The 24,804-nt window shown below is 38.2% G+C and overlaps 2 protein-coding genes and 1 long non-coding RNA gene across 4 annotated transcripts; 1 reads left to right on the forward strand and 2 right to left on the reverse strand.

The window, feature by feature from the left end:
- Positions 1-3,067: 3,067 nt before the first annotated feature.
- On the reverse strand, positions 3,068-7,048 carry LOC131232954 (M phase phosphoprotein 10-like). 2 transcript variants are annotated; one of them, XR_009165003.1, is made up of 4 exons: positions 6,824-7,048; positions 6,523-6,660; positions 3,867-4,001; positions 3,068-3,252 (listed from the first exon to the last, which is right to left on the reverse strand). XR_009165003.1 is itself a non-coding variant. In XM_058229496.1 (3 exons), exons 1-3 carry the CDS (start codon positions 7,031-7,033, stop codon positions 3,996-3,998), a joined length of 354 nt encoding a protein of 117 aa, XP_058085479.1. In that variant the 5' UTR covers positions 7,034-7,048; the 3' UTR covers positions 3,768-3,995. The 2 variants fall into 2 exon arrangements, 1 of the variants encoding a protein (XP_058085479.1); XM_058229496.1 differs by lacking the exon at positions 3,068-3,252 and having other exon boundaries at positions 3,768-4,001.
- LOC131232955 (uncharacterized) lies at positions 4,265-5,224 on the reverse strand. Its single transcript, XR_009165004.1, has 3 exons — positions 5,101-5,224; positions 4,727-4,783; positions 4,265-4,647 (listed from the first exon to the last, which is right to left on the reverse strand). It is a non-coding gene; the product is annotated as an uncharacterized LOC131232955 (long non-coding RNA).
- An 11,548-nt stretch (positions 7,049-18,596) lies between the features above and the next one.
- On the forward strand, positions 18,597-23,313 carry LOC131233149 (E3 ubiquitin-protein ligase SINAT2-like). Its single transcript, XM_058229761.1, has 5 exons — positions 18,597-18,731; positions 18,885-18,943; positions 20,773-21,248; positions 21,558-21,944; positions 22,814-23,313. Exons 3-5 carry the CDS (start codon positions 21,030-21,032, stop codon positions 23,132-23,134), a joined length of 927 nt encoding a protein of 308 aa, XP_058085744.1. The 5' UTR covers positions 18,597-18,731; positions 18,885-18,943; positions 20,773-21,029; the 3' UTR covers positions 23,135-23,313.
- Positions 23,314-24,804: the final 1,491 nt, after the last annotated feature.

Raw genomic sequence — 24,804 nt, forward strand, 5'->3', positions numbered from 1 at the left:
GCATTTCTCTGACGACTGGATTACATACATGGGCCCTTTACCAGGCAAAAAATTGTAGAGGTGCTGCTATCATCCTTTCCATTTTGGCGCTTTAGATTTGCAGGATGATGTGGTTGCAGATGCTCTGGCTGATCCTCAATTCCGGTACACGAATTTCTGGCGGTCCTTTGTAAATCTCTTAACTTTGGATGCTTGGGCGCTTGCTTTTTCTTGTTTCTAACTTGGCAGGTGTTATTTCTTGTTTCCAACTTAATATGGTTTGAAGTGTTGTAGATTCTCAAGATAGAACTCACTTCCAAGCGTGTAAATGGGCGCGTGGAGAATGTAAATGGACGGGTGGAGAAAAATCGAGGTTTGCAAATACGCTAGGATGTATTCTAGCAAATCTCAATAAATATTATCCTTGCAAGTCGTCTTCTCTTGAGTAGCCAATGCGTTCTGCCTGGTCCGAGGAAGTTATAAAGCACGGAATTATATATATATATATATATATATATAGTTAATATGAAATTTACACTTTGGTACCTTTTTGAAAAACATTTTCAGAAAGCTACTTCATTGATGGATATGATTATAATTCCACTAATTTCCATTCCAGCCGGCTGTCATGCAAGCAAATGGGCCCATGGCTTGGTGGGCCCCACCAAATCCACCCTGACCGCTAGGTGTGTCACCTCATGTTAATACAAGGGCTAAAAGATCAGCTCCGTTTGTGATTCAAGTGGACCACATCATTGGAAACAATGGACATGATTGGCTTAAGTCGAGGGATGGATATGATTTTTGGGCCACATGTGGAAAGTTGTCTGGAATTTAATGGTTAGAGTGCATTTCATATAATTGTCGTAGTGGACCTTGTAAAAATCAAGGGTGGACATTTCTCTCTCAATCATTTCCTTTGGTGTGGCCCATCAGTATCACATGTCAGCCTTATTTTTGCACTAGGGCGTAATATCAGACTAAATATCTAATTGTTGGAATTGATTTTACGTAGGGTCAGGAAAGGCAAAGAGGGCTTATCCTGTAACTGGAGCCTATGGGGCGTTGCCACGAAGCCCCAGTGGATCCATATGGCTTTTGAACTCCATGGAATCGCACTAGCTTGCACCAAAAAATCGTTTTTGCATCACGTCCGGAGAGGATTTTACAAGATTAAAAGTCAAAAACCATCAACATGAAATAACAAATAATAGAATTTGACTCCCTTCCGTACTGCAGCGCTTGAATTACTCGGTGGCATGTTTCAGTCCTCTTCCCCATTACTTGGAAAAAGTTAGCCACCGTATCATGGTGCAAATATCTAAAGGTTGGTGTTGGTCTTACGGTCCAGATCATTTGCATAAAAAATACATCTAATAAAAATTTTGATCAATCTATGTGTTGAATCTCGTCATAGATTGTTTATGGTTCTAAAAAGCCTCTTATTTCGGGATTTCCCGACCATCCTATCCATGGGCAGAGAAATAAAGAGAAAGATTGGTGCTTACGGTTCTAAAAAGCTTCTTTTTTCAGGATTTTCCAACCATCCTATCCATGGCTAGAGAAATAAAGAGAAACCAAGGATGGATTGGACCATGCGATGGGTGTGATTTTAGTATAGTATTGTGGACTTTATGGGAATCAATTGAACGAAGTGACGGCTGTAGCTAATATGGTTATAATTTATGGTGCGGAGAGCATTGTAGCATTTCTCATGCATAATAACGATGAAAATGCTCAGATGGGAATTGGTTCGGTTCTCACAAAAACCCTACGAGCACTTTTTGACACGTGATGTGTGCACAAAATCTGAAGAGGCCATTTAATGAATGGCCTCATAAAACCCCCAGAGTCCAAAAGCTAAGCTTGATCTAAAAACTTGATGGGCCATAAGAAAGTGAGAGGTATTTTTCTCTTTTGATTTACCTCTCATTTCACTATTGCCCATTAGATTTTTAAATCTGGCTAAGTTTTGGGTGGTAAGAGGGACTCATCTGGATCATATATATATATATATATATGATATTGCTCAGGAGTTCTCAATTGCATTACTCTACGATAACCAAGGAAACTAATAAAGAAGGTCATCGTTGGTTGGCAGAAATTACAAATGCCCGCTTTCTGTTACTTTGTTAAAATTCGCACGTACAAATGCTCACTTTATATTACTTTGTTAAGGTATCGGTTGACAAAGTTAAAATATAACATAAATGCTCGTAATATTAAAAGATAATGAAAATGTGGTTACTGACTGGTCTATGGGTCCCCTATATTGTAAATATAAAATTCACCCTATGCATTAGGCGAGAACCATTCTCATTGTTCCATCTGGCGAGACCCATATCACTATGCCAAAATCGCTGATTTGCGACGGACCCAATCCGTCGTAAAACCAAATAAACGACGGATTTCGTCCGTCGCTTGGTCCGTCGCTGTTTACTGGGTCGTTTTTTCTCCAACGGATAAAATCCGTCGTTGAATCTGCGACGGATAAGGTCCGTCGTAGATTACCGACGGATAAGATCCGTCGTAAAAAATTAAAAATCCGTCGCTGAAATTCCAAAAAACAACCTGAATTATTCGTCATTTAAAATATAAGCGACGGATAAAGTCCGTCGTTGATTTTCAACTTTTTCAGAGATTATCGACGGATTTGGTCCGTCGCTAAAATATCTGTAAATAGAAAAAATTGTCGACAGTTTTTTTTTGAATCTTACACCTGATAGTCATTCAAAAAATAATTCACACGATTGTTAATAAGAAGCACATTCACAAGATTCAAAAGATTGGGTTGAATATGAAGCTGGACTAAATATTAATGTGTTTGGATGCTCAGTAGGCCTTAATAAAAAACTGAACTAAATATATAGTAAATAGTCAAAATTAGATCAGCAAATGATGAAATAGGTAATGAAAATCGACCATTATAGCCCATAAAATAGTTCAACAACCACCTATTATGCTGGCCATTACTGTTATTGAATACCTTGGGAGCGACAAACCACCTTATCTTTCCTAACATAAATCAGTTTCAAATTGCCATGGCCTCGGTGGAAACTTGGAGCATTCCCAAAAGGAAAATGTAGAGATTAATGCCTAACCAAGAGATTTACCTTATCCATGGTGAATAGAGTTATCTTCGAAAGGTGGTCGAAGCAATGATGCCTTCTTCAGTTTCTTTCTTCTAGACGCACCAATGTATAGACAAAACTAGAAATAGTATAATGGCAACAGCTGCAACAGAGATTCCAACAACAGCTCCCATTGAAATTCCTGCTTAAAAGGACATTGTATATGCAATGAGTTTCAAAAGGCATCATATAACTTGAGGGGCTGGATTTCACATGCTCTTTACAAGTTAGAAGTTATCAGCTGGGTGGAGTATAACTTGTTGTCCAACCGGTTGGACTTGAGGGTTGTGTGTGTGTGTTCACACACAGTTCTATGGTGTGCCCCACCTGATAGTTGGATGGGCAAAATGCCATACAAACACCATGGTGGGTCCCACATGCCAACTAGTTGTGTGGATTTTGCTAAATGTCCCCAATGTGACACGTGGGGTGCCCAATCATCAATCCGGACTGTTCATTCAATAGTAACATTGCCAGGTCATCTAAAAGGTGGGGCCCACTTGAGACACTGCTTGATTTTTGCATGCGCTTGCGAGGTTGGCATGTGTGGTCACATGTAGAGGTGTGGGTGGAGGACTGCATATGAGCTTAAGATGCTTCATATAAAAAATTCAATTCTGAATTTGAACACTAAGTTTGAACTACAAGACAAAAATATCAAATGATAATTCAATCAGTGGATTAAATGAAGATGAGTTCTATGGTCCTATCCAATACAGGGATGTCGATTCTAATCCAATAGAGATTTTTCCGTACCTGATGACAGAAATAGAGAAAAATGTGTGGAAAGCAAAGGAGAAACTAAATGGCTTGCTGTCGAGGTTCCTAATCCACGATATCATGGTGAGATCTCCATTCAACGCAAGAGCCACTCTAAGACGGAACTCAAAACTGAAATGCCATGGCAAATTTTTTCATTAGCCAGACATCGCATACAAAATAAATAAATAACAGAGAAAATTTAACACGAAAAAGAGAATAGAAAAGAAGATACAAAGTTTCATCATTTTTCATCTGAACTATTTAAGGGCCAGTTGGAAGGGCGGCAATTCCCAAGATTTTTTATTTTTTTTAATAAAAAAAAGATTTTAATCGAACAAGGTTAATGCAAAATAGCCTCATTAAAGGGGAAACACCTTAAAAGAGTCAACTGTATCAATTCATTTCATTTCGTCTCCCCATAGAAAACAAAATACATCAGGCTAAACTTATCTGATTTGATTAGTGCCACCCGCATGCAAACATGCCCTACAAAAGAGTTCCAAATTCCAATGACCCGATCAAGTTTCAATTATTGCAAGTCCAATACTACCCAAATGTTCTAAAGACAATAACAACAACAGCCCAACTGTCTATAGGTACTGGGTCCATACCAGTGGGGCCAACACTTCAGATCCTCTTCAGATGGTATTAGTAGCAAGTCTAGAGAAGATTTGCCAATGTACTCAGCAGGATGAAGAGGTGGAGGATCATCATCAATGGTCCAAATCTTGTTCCTTGCAAACCCATGTTGCTCCAGTGATCCACTGTTTCCAAACTTCAAGAGCATTAAAACATGATGTTAGTCAGGAACTTGGAATTAGATACCACAGGAAAAGATATGAGCATGCATGAACCTGCGGGAAACAAATGGGGATTCCTCCTCGCATTGCTTTTGGTGGCTTAAATATAGCCTGCAGTAGATAAAAGACAATATTTCAGCAAAAGCTAGGATGATTTCTCTAGTACATGAAGTTTGTCACATAGCTCTGCAACTCATGAATTTCATGTTCTGAAACATTATCACCATTAACTTAAATGAGTTCGAAGTTAATTTCAAGCAGCACCCAAACAGGCCTAAATTTCAATAACATGAACAGAAGATTGCTTCCTAAAAATAGCAACGCCCCTGCTAATATATCAAGTGCTAGCCTAATCACCTGACCATAATGCCGAAATCTTGAAATGCTGCCAAAATCCAGTTGGAGAATTATGCAATCCATGAGCCTACCTTCCATTGACTCAGCTTTTGCGTGAAAAAACTTCCAACTTATGAGACAGAAAATTTGGAACCTGTGACAATCAGTGAGTTGCATAGAATGCATTGGAACATCACTCGTTCTTCACTGACAATCTCTCTAACAAAACAGAAAGAAAACAGACAAAAATCTGTTAGGCAAAAAATGAAGCAACCCCTTCTGGCTCTTGTTCTCATCCTGTAGATATTAAGAAAGATTATGAATGAGAGTTTTTAGTCCAACATTCCACATAAACGCAAACTTGCAACAACCCATTTCATGAGGACTTTTTAAGAGCACTTCTGTGAGTTGCTATCTCTAAAAAATAACACATACCAGCTCTTTTGAGTTCTTTTGGTGCTTTAGATGGCAAACTAGGTGCCCTTTGAACATCACCAAAATGCCCCTGAAACACCCATTCTATAATTTGTAATTGCTAGCTAACCTCCAGGCCCAGGAAAGAAAAAACAACTTTTAGATATATTTAATGAAAGATGTCAGAAGTTCATCGATCCTTAATCTGAAAATAGTATTGGCAGTAGAATGAGCAGAAAAATCAGCATGAAAAGAAAGGATGGAATGATTGATTTAAAATAAACTTTAGTAGATATTTCTGGACTGATTTAAAATAATCTTCCCAACTGACCGATAAGAAAAGACTAAATTCCACAATTCTGTCCCCAATAATCAATACATACAACTCCATAGCCAATACATACCAATACATTACCAAGTTTGTCTCAACTTGCAAGAAAAAAGAATAGACAGATATGAAAACTAAGAATGTCAAGCTATGCTAACTTCTATATATACCAACTGTATGGACTATTTATGCAGTCATGCAATAATATAGAAACCATAAGATTTTGTATAGAGGAACACAAATGGCAATATCCAATTGATATGTGTCGACAAAAGTGAACCCAATTGGATCTTGCACCAACCTCCTTGCTATGTTAGTACACGTGCACTCGAGCATCACGCGATTCCCAAATATTAGTTACTGATTCAGACAACATATTCATGCACATTGCTTGTTAAATGCTTTGATGTCACCATCAACTTGTATAAAATTACATATACGGAACAAAGTTATAGGCCCAGTTTGGAAAGAGTGAAGATGTGCATATGCCATTATTATTTAAAGGCTCTGACTTGCCTTTTCAGATGTGCTTTTGCTTGCTAAGTACAGACACCAACATTAAGCAGAGTGGGGAAATTCCATCAAACTAGCTCAAAATCACAAGTGACCTCAATTCAGGAAGCGGATGAATTAAACAAAATGCCTATTTTTGTTGATGGCCATTGGTTCAATGCAAATATAGCAGCTTTTGAATGCATCATTGATCAAGAAAGGAAGAATATCTATTGGGAGTGAAGTATTTCATATAATAGCAAGTAAGAGATGAAGATACCTCAATAATCCTTTTTGTAATTAATTCTTCAAGGGATGCTGTAACCTCTTCTGTGATCACAGGAGGTGGTCTTACATTGTGCTCAAAATCCAGATCAACCTCGAGTGCACTGTTCTTCGGCCTTTTACTGGCGGTTACCTATCACCAGGAATCCAACAGAATAATGATTTAACAAATCAATGACCAATCATGTGAACTTGATTCAAAGGATTGTGAACCAAATGCAAATACAAATACAACAGGGTAGAATCAGTAGATAGGCTAGCTGATGGATACAAGAATATTGACCATCAATCATTACCTCTCCCTGCATAGTCCAGGCCTTAGTTTCCAAGTTCTCTTTCTCCATCTGCTCAATTTTAGAGCAGATCTTTTGAAGCTCTTTCTCATGGGTTGAAAGAGTTCCTTTATCATCTTCTTGTTTCTCGGCTATGCTCAGTTCTTCAAATCCATTGAAGGACTTCAGCTTTGTTGAACTTTTTTGCTTTTTAACCCCCAAAGAAGTCTTCATATCTGGAAAAAGGAGATGCCACAGCCAAAGCTAATCACAACAGAAAGAGAAAAATAAAATTGAGAAGATATGACGTTTAACAGGTTTCATATCTTAGAAGATAACCTTTCACATTTAAAGACGTCACAAGCTTCAAACTAGTTGCTTCATTATATTACTTACAACTAATTGAGAAGAGATCCCAATTTTTACAACATCCTCCTTGCTTGCTCCTAATATTCACCGTTCACCTAATCACACTAAACGTTATCATATCAAAAAACTTACATGATTTTAAATTATATTCACTCATTCACAATGATCTTCAATCATTTAACCATCAGCAAATCTAGTGCTTTTTGAAAGGAATTCCAAAGGCCACCATAAAGAGATGTGATCTACTGAAATTGAAAGGAACTGCGATATGCAAAAACATTTGCAAAAAACTATGATGCAACATCTTATGAGATATGATTAAAAGTACTTTTTCTCATAATTAATAGAATCTTATTAAAAAGAAAATGTAAGTTACCAACTAACAAATAGCCACCAATTAAAAAAGCATCCTGGTTTCAGTACACAATGATAACCATAAGATATATGGAGTTTGTTGGTGATATTTCTGAATATGTATGTATGAACTAACATGTTCTTTTTTTCTTTTCTTCTTCTTCTTCTTCTTCTTTTTTTTTTTTTTTTGAGAAACAAAATTTTATTCACAAAGTGCCAAACCGGTGGCAAAGAATACAATGTTGCCAAAAAACTGTTGAATCCCACTCCATCCACAACAATCAACAAATCATGGAATTCCATGAGATGAAATCCTTGTGGGGCATACTTTCAAACACATGAAAGGCTTCCTCCATGTGTTCGGTGACATATACTCTTGGGCAACATATTGCTAGGGAATTTTGGCAAATGCAAATTTGTTTGGATACTTTCCATGCAAAGTAGGCCATTAGTTACCGATGCATGTGTTCATGTTTGAAGTATTGAATGTGGGCTTTTGCCATTTTACAGATAATGGACATTCTCAAATTAATTAGTGAAGAACTAAATGGAGAAGCTGGTCTTATTTCACGGAAATGAAGGTACTAGTGGCCTTTTGTTGCTAGCGTTTGGCAGACATCAACATCACTAGCCTCACTTGGTAGCTTTTCTACTATCAAATCGTTTAGATATAAAGCCCTAAGCAATTTAAAGCCTCTGTAAAGAAACTTCTATTACTCATTCCAGCCTTTCTTTATCTTGGGGGATGAACACAACTGAACAAAAGTGCCAAATGGAGCAATTTAAGTGCGTTTTGAACAACATGGCCTACTTAATGGAAATCTTTGTTCTTGCAAGTTATGCTATATTGACACATGTGGCTGCAAGTTGTTGTGCAAGGCTCCACCCACATGTGAGCATAGCAAACCTAACCCAGAACTTATGCCTGGGTCCAAGAATCAGGTTGGTCGCAAACAAGGTGAACCAAACATATATCAAAGATATGGGACAGCTAGCATTTAATCTATATCTATACCCTATCAAAGGTAGACTTTTGGTGCTTTAGACAGCAAACTAGGTTTCCAATCATGGGGTTTCCGAATCCGGGGGGTTTCCAATCATGGCGCTGGAAGAGAGAGATTGAGAGAGAACCATCACTATCAATCGATTGAAAGAGAGATTGAGAGAGAGAACGCGAGCATCACCTGATGTTCGTGAAGAGATCGACATGAAGAGAGAGGTGGGGGAGATCTCTAGGGCCGGCGCTGGGAGAGGGACAGACGGAGAGTGGATGAGAGGGAGAGAGAAAAGGGGTCTCGTTTTAGGGGAGACCGATTGGCTACATGAGGTTGGTGGTCGGTGCTCTGTGAGCACCACCATGATGTACGTGTTTCATCCATTCCGTTCATCCATTTTTTCAGATCATTTTATGGCTTTATACAAAAATTTTAGCGATATAAATCTTAGGTGGACCACACGACAGAAAAACAAAATGAATGGATACTCACCATTAAAATCCTCCTAAGGCCCACTGTACTGTTTATTTGAAATCCAATATGTTGATTTGGTCATAAAGACCCAGATGAATGAAAAAAATAAATATCGGCTTGATCCAAAACTTATCGGCCCAAAACGTTTTTAGTGGTCAAAATTCATTCAAAACTGTTTCTTGTAATGTGGTCCACCTGAGATTGAGATATAATTCATTTTTTTTCTCACATCATAAAATGATATATAAAAATATATGGACAGCATGGATGACACACATACATCATGGTGGGCCCCACAGAGCACCGAGTCAGGGGGAGTAGCCAATCCGTTCCCCGTTTTAGGGGGACGCGGATTAGATACTGACAGGTTCAGTAGCGAGAGTCGCTACTGAAGTGACTTCACCAGTTCTGTGGACCCCACTATGATGTATATGTTGTATCCACAACGTCCATTCATTTGGAGATATTATTTTAATTCATGACCCAGATAACGAGGCAGATCCAAAGCTTTAGTGGACCCCACCAAGCCCACCGTTGAAACCTTCCTAATGCCCACCATTATGTTTTTTCGAAATCCAACCTGTTCAAAAGTTAAAAAAGACATTAAATATGGGAAAACACAAATATCAGCTTGATCTAAAACTTTTGTGGCCTTTAGAAGTTTGTAACGGTGGTGTCACTCTCCCCACTATTTTCTCTGGTGGGGCCCACTGGATCTTTAGATGTGACTCGTTCTTTGAGTCTTACCCTAAAATGACCTCTCCAGATGGATGGACGGCATGGATACAAAACATACATCATGGTGGGGACCACAGAACTTGGTAACATCACTTCAGTAGCAATGTGGCAACTCGACCTGTCAGTAGCCAATCCGCGCCCGTTTTAGGGACGTGGATTTCCTGCTAAAGCCTTTCGCAGGAAGTTACTGCGCAAGGATGTTGGGTGGGCCCACCACCATGTTTGTGGTAAATCTATACTGTTAATCCGTTTATAGAGCTCATTTTAGAAAAAGATACCAAAAACAAAGTGTATCCAAAACTCAAGTGGGTCACACGAGATGAAATAGTGGGGATCCAGTGAGAACCGCTGAAACATTCTTACGGTCATAAAAAGCTTTGTTTTAGGGTTTTTTTTTTAAATTATTTCTTTTGTATTTTCACTTATTGCCAGTGTTAATGACCTTATAAACTGTTTGGATGGCATATAAACATCAAGGTGGAGTCCAGAAGGTTTCAACCGTAGGTACTTGTTTCCCCACTGTTTCTTCTCGTGTGACCCACTTGATTTTTGGATCCAACTCATTTTTAGTCTCTTATCCTAAAATGATCTCTAAAAACGGATTAACGGAGTAAATTTACTAAACACATGGTGTTGGGCCCTACCCAGCATCCTTGCGCAGGAATTTTTCAATGGTAGGGGTTCAATCACACTATTTCCTGTGGTGTGGTCCACTTAAGCTTCGGATATGCTTCCTTTTTATTCTTTAGACCTCAAATTATCTGTTAACGTGGATAAACGGAATAGATAAAATAAATAAATAACGGTGGACCCCACAAAATTTACTTTGGTAAAGGTAATGACTAACTCACCTAAATGTAGAGGGGTTTCCTTAAAACATTCATAATCATATATTGGGCTTGCCTTAATGTGATTCACATATCCAACCCACTCATTATGTGTGTCCCAGTTTGATGAGGGGTCAAACCAAGTTTTAGCCGCATCCAAAACTCATGTGGGCCCCACTAAGTGCTTTTGTATTTTTTTATGATGTCTTGACATGGTTTTAGATGGTATGGTCCACCTAAGTTTCGTTTACAGATGATTTTTTGAGATATCTCTTAACCTAAAGGGGACACATTAAATGCACGGTGTTGATGTTCGACACAAATCATGATGGGGCCCATAAAACTTATTAACATCAATTCGTAGGTTTTTGCGAGGTCAATAAGTTAGGTCACAATTTTGACAATAATATTTAGCCCATTTTATATGTATAGTCCATTCACTCTATTTTACTGATCAATACCCTCAATTTAACTAGTTACTCGCCCCAATCAAGCTAGCTACACGTGAGAAAGGTGTTGGGAATACAAGATTGATCAACAATTTGAGTGAAATTTGATTTAAACATATGAAGTTATTTACTCTTCAATCTGGACTAATTCGATTGTCCAAAAATGGTTAAATGTTCAATTAGTGAATGTGCCTAATAATTAATTAAAAATTATTTTTTTCACAGATAAATATCAATTTCTATTTAAAAATCACATATTTTTTTTTCAAAATGTATATTTTTTTACTCTTAATTTTTCTTTGAAAACTTTTAACAAAATATCATTTTTATTATAAAATATTTCAAAAAATAAATTAAAATACAAATTCTGAATTTTTATTTTCAAAATATCTTAAATTTTCACAATTTTTAATTTTTTTCCCAAAAATTCCAAAATGCCGATTTTTTTCTTCAAAAGCATCATGTTGTTTTCAACTTTTCAAATTTTTTTTTAAAAAAATTATATGTATTTTTTCAAAATCTTAGTTTTTTTATAAATAACTTTTTCTTTTAATTTCTAATTTTGAACATTTTCAAAATCACAGAAATTTTCAACTTATTTATTTTTCGTTTCAAAATGTTTGTTTTTTGATAAAGTATCAATTTTTTAATATCGTTTTATTTTAAAAGATTTCAATTCTTTTTCAGTTCTCCATTTTTTTTTAAAGCATTTTATTCGAACTTGTCAATTTTTATTGAACTTCACAAATTTTTTATTTTTCAAATTTCAAACTCTCATTTTATTTTTAAAAATATTTTCATTTTTCAACATTGTGAAAATTTACACATTTTTTAAAATATTTTTAATTTTCTTTTTTAGGATATTAGTTTTTCTCAAAATCAAATGCTTTTTTTTTTTTTTTTTCAAATTTATCAACTTTATTAAATATTCTTTTTTGTTCCCACAAAATAGATTTTTATTAAATCACGATTTTTATTTTTTCAAAATCTAATTTTTTTCTCAAACATTGTTAAACTTTTTAAACTTCTCAATATTCTTTTTCGTGTGATATTACAAATCATTTAAATAATAGTTTTAATTAAAAATAAAAATAAAAATTCCACTCATTTGATATAAAAACAATATATATATATATATATATATATATATATATATATATATATATATATATATATATATATATATATTGTTTTTATATCAAATGAGTGGAATTTTTATTTTTATTTTTAATTAAAACTATTATTTAAATGATTTGTAATATCACAAGAAAAACTATTTTGCATTCAATCAATTGTTAAAAAATAATCTTAGATACAAATATGTACAATTAAACCAATGAAATTCTATTAAAAAACAATTATTAGACAACAAAAAAAACTTAATTTTCCACCATATTCGTAAAAAATTGCAAATAATAGAGGCAAAAGTCCTTTTACGACGGACCTGATCCGTCGCAAAATCAACTGAAAAGCATGCCTAGTATTTTGGGCGGGAATTTTCAACTGTTTATTTTCCGTCGCCAACTCGAAATTTGCGACGGATTTCATCCGTCGCCTAGTTACGACGGACAAAAATTCGTCGTAAATACGTCGTAAATCAGATATTAGCGACGGATTTTGGTCCGTCGCTAAATTCTGCGACGTTCGGACTAGGGATATTCGAGGAAGAGTTTAGCGACAGACCTTTTCCGTTAGCGACGGATTAAATCCGTCGTTAAACCAAGAGATTTTTGCGACGGACGAAATCCGTCGGAAAAATACGTCGCAAATTGGCCTTTTTGGCGTAGTGTATGAGCCGTGGATCTAGCTGATTTTTGACCTTTTAGACTAACATAGCACATACGACCTGATAGATTGAGTGGATTTGCATACGCAACGTGGTGGGTCCCATAGACTTGGATGTTTCAAGCACGCACTGAGTGAAACAAATGCTGTCGAGGATTCCAATCCGGTGACTCCAATCACAGATTGACTTCAACATTAAGGTTGCGACTTGCAAGAAGTAACTCTGAGCTCCACAGGGCTTACCCTGATGCCTGTGTTATATCCACTCCGTTCATATCCATTTCCCTGCCTAATTTTAGGACACGAGACAGATCCAAAGCTCAGGTGGACCACACTACAGGAGCAGTATGGATTGAATGCTCACTATTTAAAAGCGTATTGTAAAACAGATAGACGGGTGGATTTCTCGGTGGCCCCTACCTAGCTTCTGAGCGTCTGCGTCCACCACAACCAGCTCGCACTTCATCTTTTAAAATTGCTTGTGGTTACATCCTAGGTGTAAGGTCGGTGAGCTCTGTGGGCCCCACGCCGTGATGTGTGTCAGACATCAACCACCCCGTCCATCAGATGCCATATACACATTACGGTGGGGCCCACAGAGTACAGTAAAATTGACCCTGCGGGAACATTTTTCGTCCATGAGGAAAGCTACATTTAATTAAAAGATCAGACAAACAGCATCAAGTGCTCCGCCGGGACCACACTCATCGTGTGTTGGAAAGAAAAAAAAAAAGCATCTGTGTGGACTACATTCTTTTGGGCCAACTTGTAATGGCCTATAAATCAGGCTTTTCAGTCATGGGGTGGACCACACCAAGAGAAAGATTGACGGTTAGGAAAAATGATAACGGATCGTGTTCATCGTACATGTAAGGAGGATTGGGAAACTACGGCACACGTGTGCAAGATAGATAGGGTCATTTTCAGCTGGCCTGACATTCGAACTGGCATGGTCCAGGCGAGTTACACATCAGGTTGGCCACACGTGTGCAAGTTAGGGTCATTTTCAGCTGGCCTCACATGCGAGCTGCATGGCCCAGGCGAGTTACACATCATGTCGGCCACACGTGTACTAAAAAGGTCGATGGTTAGAAGAAACGACAAATGATCTTTAAGAAAGGACGCATTCACGGGTTTGGCCAAACTCGTTAGGTCTTGAAAACCAGTAAGTGGGTGGGCCATCCATGCATAATCCCAAAGTAAGGATCCTAACCATACGGTCAAACAAATGATCCAATCAACCCAATCTCGATCAGTTCGAATCATCATAACACCCTATGTACTGACAAATCCCATTCTGTTCATCTATTTTGCAAGGCCACAGTAGGACATGAATCTAAAAATCAAGCATATCCAAAACTAATGTGGGCCATACCACACGTAACAGTGGGGATTGAATGTGTAGGGGTGACAAAAGTTGTATCAGGATGATATTTGTGCCTACAATATGTATGAGCAGGCAACTTAAAAATAGATTCTTTCATGCAGGACAAAACTTTGATACTCTGGCAGGGTGTGGATGATGCGCAGGAACTTAAAAATTACTTAGAAATCTCACGAGTAATTCAACTGAATTCATATTACACTGTCCAATTTATGTATACAGGTCAAGATGTATCATTAGCTTATGTTTATATGATTATCTTACCATCATAGTTTTGGACGTTGCTTTGACGGTTGAAAATGACAAATGTCCAATCGTTTAAATTCAACAGACAAGTGTCATTGATCAAAAGTTGGTATTTTGAAATCAAACTAATTTGTGGATTGTAATTTGGAGATACTGAGTTTGTTACCACTAATTCATTCAAACAAGGCCACACATGTGAACACCTATGTTTAGTTTTCTTATGTGAGTATAATGCATGGGCATGTTAGAGATGATTCAACTGAACATTTGATTGAATTGTTTGTGTTCGTCAAGTAGAGACAGATGAATTAAAAATTAGACATAGGATCTAGTTATTCTTTCAACCATCAATTATACTTAGCGTTCAAGTAATTTGTAAAAAGATAGGGGTTAGCCCTTCTAAATAAATTCTTTTTACTTTGTGACAATAAACATAAGCTTATAGATGTAAGGGCTTTTTCTTTTACTAATACTTTTAGCTCAATATTTTTCAAAAGAATAAGAATATGCAGATAAATAAATAAATGTTAAATAATGACAATTTTATTAATATTTGAATATATGGTTCATTATAATCAACAAAGTATTAAACAATCAAATAAATAAATGAAAAATAAGAAAGTGAGCAAATATGTATGTTTAGCTAAATCAAAACTTAATAGATCATGATCTTACAACTTAAAGGTTACTGATATTTAATCTATTATCTAGTGAAAACTGCTAGGTTGCAGCGATTTATGTTAGAATTAGGTTAAGATATGCTAAGATATATGGAAAAGATATATATAACGTAGATAAATGTGTTAGGTAATTCTTTTTCTGTTCTCTTTTTATAGCTCGTCAAAACAACAAAATTCTCGTTGGGTTTCCTTTTTTATTCTAGATCTTTTGCATATTCTAGATAAGAAAATCTTATGGACGAATTTGGAACAGTTGACTCGTATTAGGAAGAAATGGCTTGGGTCCTTACTCTTGCTCGGGCGGTAGACTCTCAGGAGTTTCAACACCCGGTCAAGGGTTTGAGTACCCATAGGTGGTGAAATTCCACTAGTGTGAGTGTGCGTGTGTTAAAAATTAATTTATTTTTATTTTTTAAAAAAGGAAGAAATGGCTCCAATCAGATTTAGAAATATTGGCTTCTCGGGTATTATTCTCACAATTGATCCTACTCCAAAAATCTTTATGCCCTACTAAATGGATTCAGGATCAAGCTTCAAGAGTTGATCCTAAATCTTAAATTGATCATGCCTAATCAACATTTCTTTAGACTCTGTCTCTTCCACTTCAAGGTGTTGGATGGTCCTGACGGAATCACCATTGCATTTAATCTTGGGCATTAATTCCTTGATGGTTGGATTGCTAGAAGGAATAGATGGATTGGATTTATCACATTATGATCTCCCAAATTATTGATACCAATTGAACCATGACCGCATGATAAGGTCCTTAAGCTCTCTTAATCTTTTCATTCCAATCACTTGGGACATGATCTAGTTAATGTATTTATCTCTCATGACTTAGGCCGGGGCTAAAGCTGGATCCGCTTAGACATAGGTTGGATCTCCTAATATTCATGACCTTTTAAAACACTATAGCCTCTAAACATTTATGGAAATATCTTACATTTCACATGGGTGGTGAGAAATGGCTTCATTGATGGTAACATAGTTAGAAATGAGATGAAATTCACAGCATGTCTCTTGCAGGTATATTGGGCACACAGCATCATTAATTAACACCGAGTTTATTCTCTTAAAAACAATAAATATAAGAGTTTGTACCTCCACATTAATAGCATAATGTCAACAAGTGGTGTCTTTTATTGATCCTACAACTTAATGCATTGCACGTGTACCACATTGAAGCGACGTGTATCAAGCGCCATGCGCAGCTGGAGTATCAAATAACTCGCCCTTTCTGTACATTTCTTGTTTAACAGTGGGCAGATTTGAATACTACCGTTCACTCATCAACGTAGGACTCTCTGCTACCATTCGTCGCGCCGTCATCTCATTTCAGCTGGGTTTTGCTCCGGCAATTTGGATAAAAGACGTCCATGTAGTGGGTAATTTCCACGGTTGGCCAGGAGTTGAAAATAAGTAACCATCGTAGCCATATTTTCATTTCAAATATTTGGCTGCGGACTACTTACATTTGGCACCATCAACTTTGAAGACCACCTAAAATAATATGCCAAAATAAATGGACGGTGTGGATAAAAGCCATACATCAAGGTGGTCCCACAGAGCCCCAGCCAATCCCGAGCTCGGAACAGACGGGGGTAGTGTCCAATCCGCGTCCCATTTCGGATGGATAGGATGGTACATTCAAAGTTAGCTTTTAACAAGACACATCCTCAGATGGGCCCACTAGACAATTGTCCGGATCAAGTGCCAGATATGCAGCGACGTCTCGGGCATGTGGCGACTGACCCCGTTTCCTGGTCCTGCGCGCCGAAGACAAAACCTCCTCTTTATTTCCCAATGTGGAAAGTCACGCTCCGTGCTATGATACGCCTAGTGCGCGGTGTGCACGCTCGTCACTGCAATTCGAGACGAGCACAAAAATCGCAGTTCAAAACGATGGCACAAAAAACAAGGCACGAGTATCACGCGTAGTGCGTACGATATCAACTAACCCCTGAAGTCTCCAATAATTCCATCCGGAGCAGGCGCTGATTGTCATGGTCAAAACTTATAAAAAAAACCATTGGAGCTAAGATAGAAGAATGTAGTCTGCGAGACCACTAAATCGGTAGGTATCCGGAACCTCGGCCGAGCTCGACATCATTCTTTGCACAAATCAGAACCGTACATGTGGGGCCACGTTCTTCCCCAGCAAAACCTTCTTGATTTTCCAATTCTTGAACCATCTTCTGGAGATTTTTTTGCCGATCTTCTCATCGTGACGATGACTGCAGTCCTAGGACTGTTTGCTGGGAAGATTTTGGAGCATGGCCCCAATCAACAATGGACCACGCCATGTGGACGGTTTAGATTACTGAAATGCGGGCCATAACCACTCAATGGACAGCTGTTGGGCCCGAATCACACATAAACATCTCTCAACCAAGTGGGCCTATTTTGGGAACTATCCATATTCACGGTATGGGGGAGATGGATTGGGACCGCTCATCCAATGGGCAATATGGGATGATGCACAGTCACAACAAGACGATCAATTTTCCCTGCTGTATTGTCGTCATTTGTTATTTAATTTCCATTCCGGGCCACACACCATAAGGCTGCGATCCTGAAAACAAAGGTGATTGATCATTAAAAATTTAGTGTGAGCTACAAAAGCTTTGGATCAAGATGATATTTGCGTGGTCTCTTCTTCAACGTGTTTGTGACCTTATCAACCGGGGAAATCCATGAAGCATGACTATTTTTTTAGGGTATGGACAGCCTAAGACTTTATTCACCTTCGTTTTTCGGTTCATGCCCTAAAATGAGCTTTCAAAATGGTTGGGTGATGTGGATTTAAGGCATATAAATTACTGTGATGCCCACAGCCAGCGGTCCCACCCCACCTCGGAGGATCCGGGTCTTACCTAATCCGCTCCCGATGGGTACCCAGCCGACATGTTTATCGGTCCTAAAAAAAATGTTGCACGTGTCCAATACATGACCCTCGATTTCAGCCCAAACACAATCAGGCTGGGTGGGCCCGGCGGAGAAAACCTTTTTAGGCCATCGCTTTGTATCAACGCAGCTGCATACCCATTAATTTGGTGTTCTGGCGGACTACCAAACAGATCCTATGATACTCACTCGGGCGATAACCCTTGATTCACTGCATACAGTATCGTACACGTGGCATATATTAACTCAATTTAAACCGACTAAATTGTGGAAACCATAGTTTCTAAGCCAAAATTTCAAAATTAGATTGGTTGAACAATCCTACACTCTGATTCATGGACACTTGTTTGTGTAAATAGGACCGTCCGATAATTATATTTTTATTCGTCCAAAACTATTCACCAATCCGACATTTAAAAAGTAAGTAATTTGGGATATGATACATCTAATTAGGACTATAATTTTAACAGTTTAATTTAGCTTAATTGTATTCCACATATACAATTTCTAAGTGACTGCGTATCATCCATCACCCTCTTTAGAGTATCGAAGTTTTTCTTATTCATTTTTTTATATTAATTTTCTCCCTTCGGTTATAATCTAGAGAGAGAAAGAGGGCGCTTTTTCTATGAACGCTCGAAAGGGGAAGAGAGAGAGAGCTTCGGATGTGCGTTCATGGTCGAAGAAAAAGTAGGGTTTTTGGATTATCTTACCAGCCTTTTCCGAGGTGATGCATCTTCTTATCATTTCTCCTCTCTTTGATTTTTCTGTCGCTTTCTTTTGTCGAGCGTTTGAAAGCTGCTGGCAGACGCAGATTCCAGTTCTGCCTAGGGTTCGATTTCTACGCCCTCATTTTCTTCCTACCTCTTCCCATTTGCAGGTGCTTGGACCTGGCTTTCGAAGCCCAGACGAAGAGATCTCATGGCCGATTTATAGAATGTAAGATTTTTGGGTTCTTCTCTTTCGTTTTCTTTGCTTGGTTTTTTGTCTTGTTTTGAAGAAACGACGGTTTAGAGAATGAATTACAAGATGAAATGCGCATCTGAAAATTTTCAGTGAATTAGCTTTTTCTATCAGTACTCTTCTCTCTCTGTTGAATTTGCATTTTTGAATCCGAGAAATCTAACTTGTGCCCACGTGGTACGGGTTGCTTATCCAGCAAAATCAGTAGGTTTGACATTATTGGAATGGTGATCCGACCGTCCATTTGAAGGCATACACCGTAGATGGTCCGCACCCAAAAAATATTTCTGACCAGGTGATATTTAACCATTTGATTTTAAAAGAGAGATCATGTTCAATTGTCCAATGTTGATGGTAGAAAGTCCAATTCGATGACTGAGATTGAATAATTGGTATGATTTTTGGGTCATGCCTAACCGATGGCGGGGTCCACCATATCAACAACCTGTGTTACTGTGTGCCCACTTATTGTTCTTGTGGAATGCACGTGATAAGGTGTGCTGTACATGGTGCTCCTGATCGATGACATCTTTTGATTTTAGTCACTGTAGTCTTTCCTTTCTCCAAATTGAAATATTGAGGGCTATGTTTCATGGATGTGAAGTCTTGAACAAGATTTTGAGTCATAAGCAAACGAATTCACTGTCTCTGGCTGTTGAGGCTTTGTTTTGTTGAATTTTTGCAGATGAGAATTTGACAGTATGCTTAGCTTTTAATTAGCTTGAATCTCTTCTTCTTTTTCATAGACGAAAATTTTGAGGATCTGCCAATTGGTGTCTGTATTAAAACCTTAAAGTTGTTATAATAGTCTTTCATTGAAGTCTGGATGGGTTTAATCCATATATGAGTTCGAAAAACCTCTAATCAGTTGAATTTCAGTGAGTTATTCCTAATGTAAGTGTGAAATTTGAATAATTTCCTTTAATTCGTGAATTGGGATTGGATTGGAATTGTATGGCAGTGATGTATGTCTCTGGTTTCTTTTTATTTAAGTTTAGGTCATGGTGATTATTAATTTCCATTTTGGCATGAGAAGGGTGGTTGAGCTAAATTCATACAAGTTCATGTGAGAGAACAGTGATATCAAAAGCTGAGTATTCTTATATGGATGTCATTTGCTAAAGACTATCTGTCAACAAATAAACATAATATGTTTGCATTTACTTCCTGTTGTGTCTCTGCTTATGACATTATTGCTTTTTTTGTGTAATGATTTATATATTTCTAAAATGGATCAAAGAACTTGGTGTTTTTGCCATTCATTTGCACAAGCTTTATCACTATTGATCTGATTCAAGAATAATTTCCATGTATTTCACCTTTGCTTCCTCTTCTTGTAAGCAAACACGTGTATAAGCTATAATCTGTATTCTTTTTTCATCTTATCACTCCTTTACAGAAAATACTCTCATGATGTCAATTTCCAGCATCTGGAGCTGTGATAATGCTTTGTTTTACCTTCCTATAAATGCAAAACACCATTAATTTCTGCTTCCTTGCGGATTTCTACTTATTTGTCTTCAGTCATGAGTTTCCTTTCCAAGTTCATCCATTGGCTCATATGCATACAACGTTTATTTTGCCAGCAATGTGGATTCTATTAGGATGAATTTGTCTCTCACTATTCAATTTTCTGTATTATGAACGGTTCTGTATAAATAATGTTATGGTTTCACTTCAATAGGCTTGCTATTGTTTTTGCTGCAACTACATCATTTGGTTGGTAAGAAAATTATAGTCCAGTAATTGTGATTAGTGCATCATAGAGGACTCAAATCTGCTTTTTTATTTTATTTTTTCCTTAGGTGCTTGACAAACAGGATCGTGAAACTGTGCATATCATAGCCAAGTGGCACAAGGCTTAGCAACTGCAACGGTTCTTGCCACTGCAGCAGTGAATGGATTGGCATTAATCATGTATTTTATTTTATGTGAGAGCAAAGATTTTCTTAGGTTCATGCATCGGATAGGTGCAGCTGCAGGAAGGAGTTGGAATGTTATAACATAGCATTGGCCATTGTTTGTCTGGGCTGTGTTGAACTGAGATTGTGAATTAGTCAGCATGGCTCCTGGGACTGGGAGTAGCATTTGCAAGGAAGTCCTTGAATCTCAAGCTGCAGATCATGAGTTATCCATTGCAAGTGATGAATTGGAAAATTTCCATCTAACTAAGCCTACTATTGCTCCTAGCATTAAAGGAGGTGTATCTTCCACTAATGGTGTGCATGAGCTTCTTAAGTGCCCTGTCTGTACAAACTCAATGTACCCTCCCATACACCAGGTTGAACTCTGCTCCTTCTAACTTCATTCACAGTTCTTCGTCTCAGTGGTGCATGGACCATCACTATGTTTTCTTTTCTAAATTGCTTTTCTGTATAAATTTGTACTTCACTTCTTGCATTAGGATAACCATGCTGATGCACTAGAAACCTTGTTACCCAATCTGTTTGTATATGTTTCAACATATTTTTTTCCTTTCTGGAAAGTGAATTATATTTTCTTATGACAAGCTCATGTCTTTTCATTAAAAACAATATTAATGTTGCTCTTACTAGCAAACTAAAATTGTCTTCATCATTGCCTTTTGCAGTGCCCAAATGGTCACACTCTCTGCTCTAATTGCAAGCTCAGAGTACACAATCACTGCCCTACTTGTCGATATGAACTGGGAAACATAAGATGTTTAGCTCTCGAGAAAGTGGCTGAATCCCTCGAACTTCCCTGCAGACATCAGAACCTTGGATGTCCAGACATATTTCCATACTACAGTAAATTGAAACATGAGCAGCAGTGCAGGTTTAGGCCCTATAATTGTCCTTATGCAGGTTCTGAATGCCTGGTCACTGGTGATATTCCAACACTTGTGGCTCACTTAAAAAATGACCATAAGGTGGACATGCATGATGGGTGCACATTCAATCATCGTTATGTCAAATCCAACCCACAGGAGGTTGAAAATGCGACATGGATGCTCACTGTAAGACATTAAACACTTCTCTCATTTTCATTGATTTTCATTATTCGTTTTTAGAAAGCTATTGCAAAACCATGTTTCTCAGGATGCAGTCTTTTTTGGCCATACAGCATAGGTATTTAGCTTAAAATTTGTAGTCTTCAAGGACCCTGCTAAGCAATATGCATCAGTAGGAAAAGGGTTCCACCCGCTCTGTTGTGGGCCAATTTAGGTGTTGGGATAAAACTCATCTGACTATTGCTTTATTTTTCTAGTGGGGTTTACCGCCTATTTGATCCATCTTAGACAAGTAGGCCCTTTGAAGTCAACAGAGACAAGTCTGTTCAATTACCAAGGGCTCATTTGCATGCAACTTCCACAAAAAAAGGTTTCCGCAAAAGAATGTCCGCAATGTCGACTTGTTGTAAATCAATCTGATAGGTTTTTGGCAAGTGGGCATTTTTGTGCCTATTTCCCCAATTGGGGGATCAAAGGGGGCTGTGAAGGTGCATCCACATGCACATCTCGATGAGGGGCTTGGCTCAAAATGGGGTTCAGGTGTCAAAACCCCCTTTTGAATGTGCATCCAAACAGGCCTCAAGTTTTCAACGAAGATCATGGTATTTTGCAGGAGCCACTACAATCATACTTTTAGCGAACCTTATTTTGCACTCGTTTTAGTTACCCTATTCTCTTGTTTAGGGCTGCACCTGGGTTGTTTTCGGCTTGGACTTTGAAATGGTAGGGTTGGGACATTCAAAAATTTTGATGTTGCTATGCCTGGCCCCAACCCACTGACATCCCTAGTCACGCATCATCTGTAGGAAATTAGGGATTGTCGCACCTCCTGTAGTAATACCTAGTTGATTTTCTTCTTCATTACTTTTCCGCAGGTTTTCAATTGTTTTGGGCAACACTTCTGCCTTCATTTTGAGGCCTTCCTACTGGGGATGGCTCCGGTTTATATGGCATTCTTGAGATTCATGGGAGATGACAATGAAGCAAAGAACTTCAGTTACAGTCTTGAAGTGGGGGGCAACGGCCGGAAACTAACATGGCAGGGAGTGCCGAGGAGCATCCGAGACAGTCACAAGAAGGTCCGAGATTGCTACGATGGATTGGTCATTCACCGCAATATGGCACTATTCTTCTCCGGCGGCAACCGGCAAGAGCTGAAGCTTCGAGTGACAGGTCGCATATGGAAAGAACAGTAATAGGGTGATAACTGTTGGATGTATGTGTTCCTTCGGATCCAGTGACCTCAGCCGTCTGATGTTAACTGTGAATGAGCTGACTGCAAGAACTGGATGTGGGTATCCAATGATGCTTGCCTAGGACTGAGTTGTGTATTTTGCATTTGGTGCATGTGAATAGATGAGTGCATTTGCATGTATCTACAGAGGGACGCTCCATTCCCTTGTTTCCATTTTACTGGTAACTTGTGGTATCCGTAGCTGCAAAACTAAGCAAACCTTACTGCAGGCTGTCTGGATGCACAACTGAATTGCGAAAGTTCGGGTTGATCGAGAGAGGAATGACTATAGTAATTATAGTAATTATGTTTTCTTGCATACTCAGCAGCGAGAAATAGAGATAGTTGAAAGACTCAATGACTCGATCAACTCGTTGGGCCCTGGGTTGAGTTGCAACTCGCCAGAGTTGGGGCTGAATCAACCCGACTTGCCTGAGGCTAGGGTGACTCGAGTGTCAAAAACCAGGTCAGGTCCCACCCAGTTCGAATCGATCAACTCTTAAAACCATGGAAGTAGCCATCAAATTGCGGTTATACCTCTCAACCCCAACTTGAAAGCAACTGCAATTTTGAGCCCATACCGTAGGATGTATGTAATTGCTGAGGAGATATTAGAATTGGGTCATTTGCACTTCATTAGCCATGTGATGTTCCAATAATCTCTCCTATTGGAGGATCTTACCCATGCAACCTTTGGCAGGGAAGATAGTGTACTCTCAGAGTTTTACTGTTATTGCCCTATCTGCAATTGGATCATCAATATAGACGGTTAAGATTCTGTATCCACCATTTTTTAAATGGTTGAAAACTAACACTGGATGCAGGCTTCCTAGCATTCCAAATTCCAATAACTGTTATCCTCCGTAACAGCTGTCACACCCAAAATGTGCAACAACTAAGCTGTGAGTGACCTACTGCATTTTTTTTTATTTTTTTTTTCTAACATCCACTCCGTCCATCAGTTAAGCTACCTATTCTTCACCTGAGATCCACTCCGTCCATCAATTGAGCTACTTGTTTTTTCACATTATTTAAGAAAAATAGACTCAAACAGGCCACGCCATCGAAACAATGTGGATGACTCAAGCATGACAAACATTTTGATGGCCCACAGAGGTTGTGTGGTGGAGATTTCGTGCATGTTGTGGAGATTTCAGTCTCTCCCTTAAGGTGGATTGCTTGTGACACCTTGTGATGTTTGAGAACGCCTCTCACAAGCTAGGTGGGACCCACTGTGATGTTTGTGATAAATCCACCTCTTCCATCCCTTTTGTTGGATCATGTTGGGATACCAACCCAAAAAATCGAAGATCATAATCAAAGTGAGCTGCACACCTGAAAAAAGTGGGTAAGGAAATGCTTACCGTGGAAACCTCTTGGCATCGAAGATGATGTTTATGAGCCATCCAAATCGTTCATAAGGTTATTCTTACTAGAAAGAACTTTTCAATGAACTCTCTATTCATCTCAGCACATGTCCCAACAGATATCGATCTTCAGGAGTGGAACTATGACTTGCCATCTTCTTTAGAGAAAATGAAAGTAATTTAAGTCTAATTATATTAGTTGAAATATTTGTAAAGTATAAGGTTGCAACAATCTCATCAAACTCTTTCAGGTATAAGTATGAAC

Source organism: Magnolia sinica, chromosome 18 (genome assembly GCF_029962835.1).
Source record: "Magnolia sinica isolate HGM2019 chromosome 18, MsV1, whole genome shotgun sequence".
NCBI lineage: Eukaryota > Viridiplantae > Streptophyta > Magnoliopsida > Magnoliales > Magnoliaceae > Magnolia > Magnolia sinica.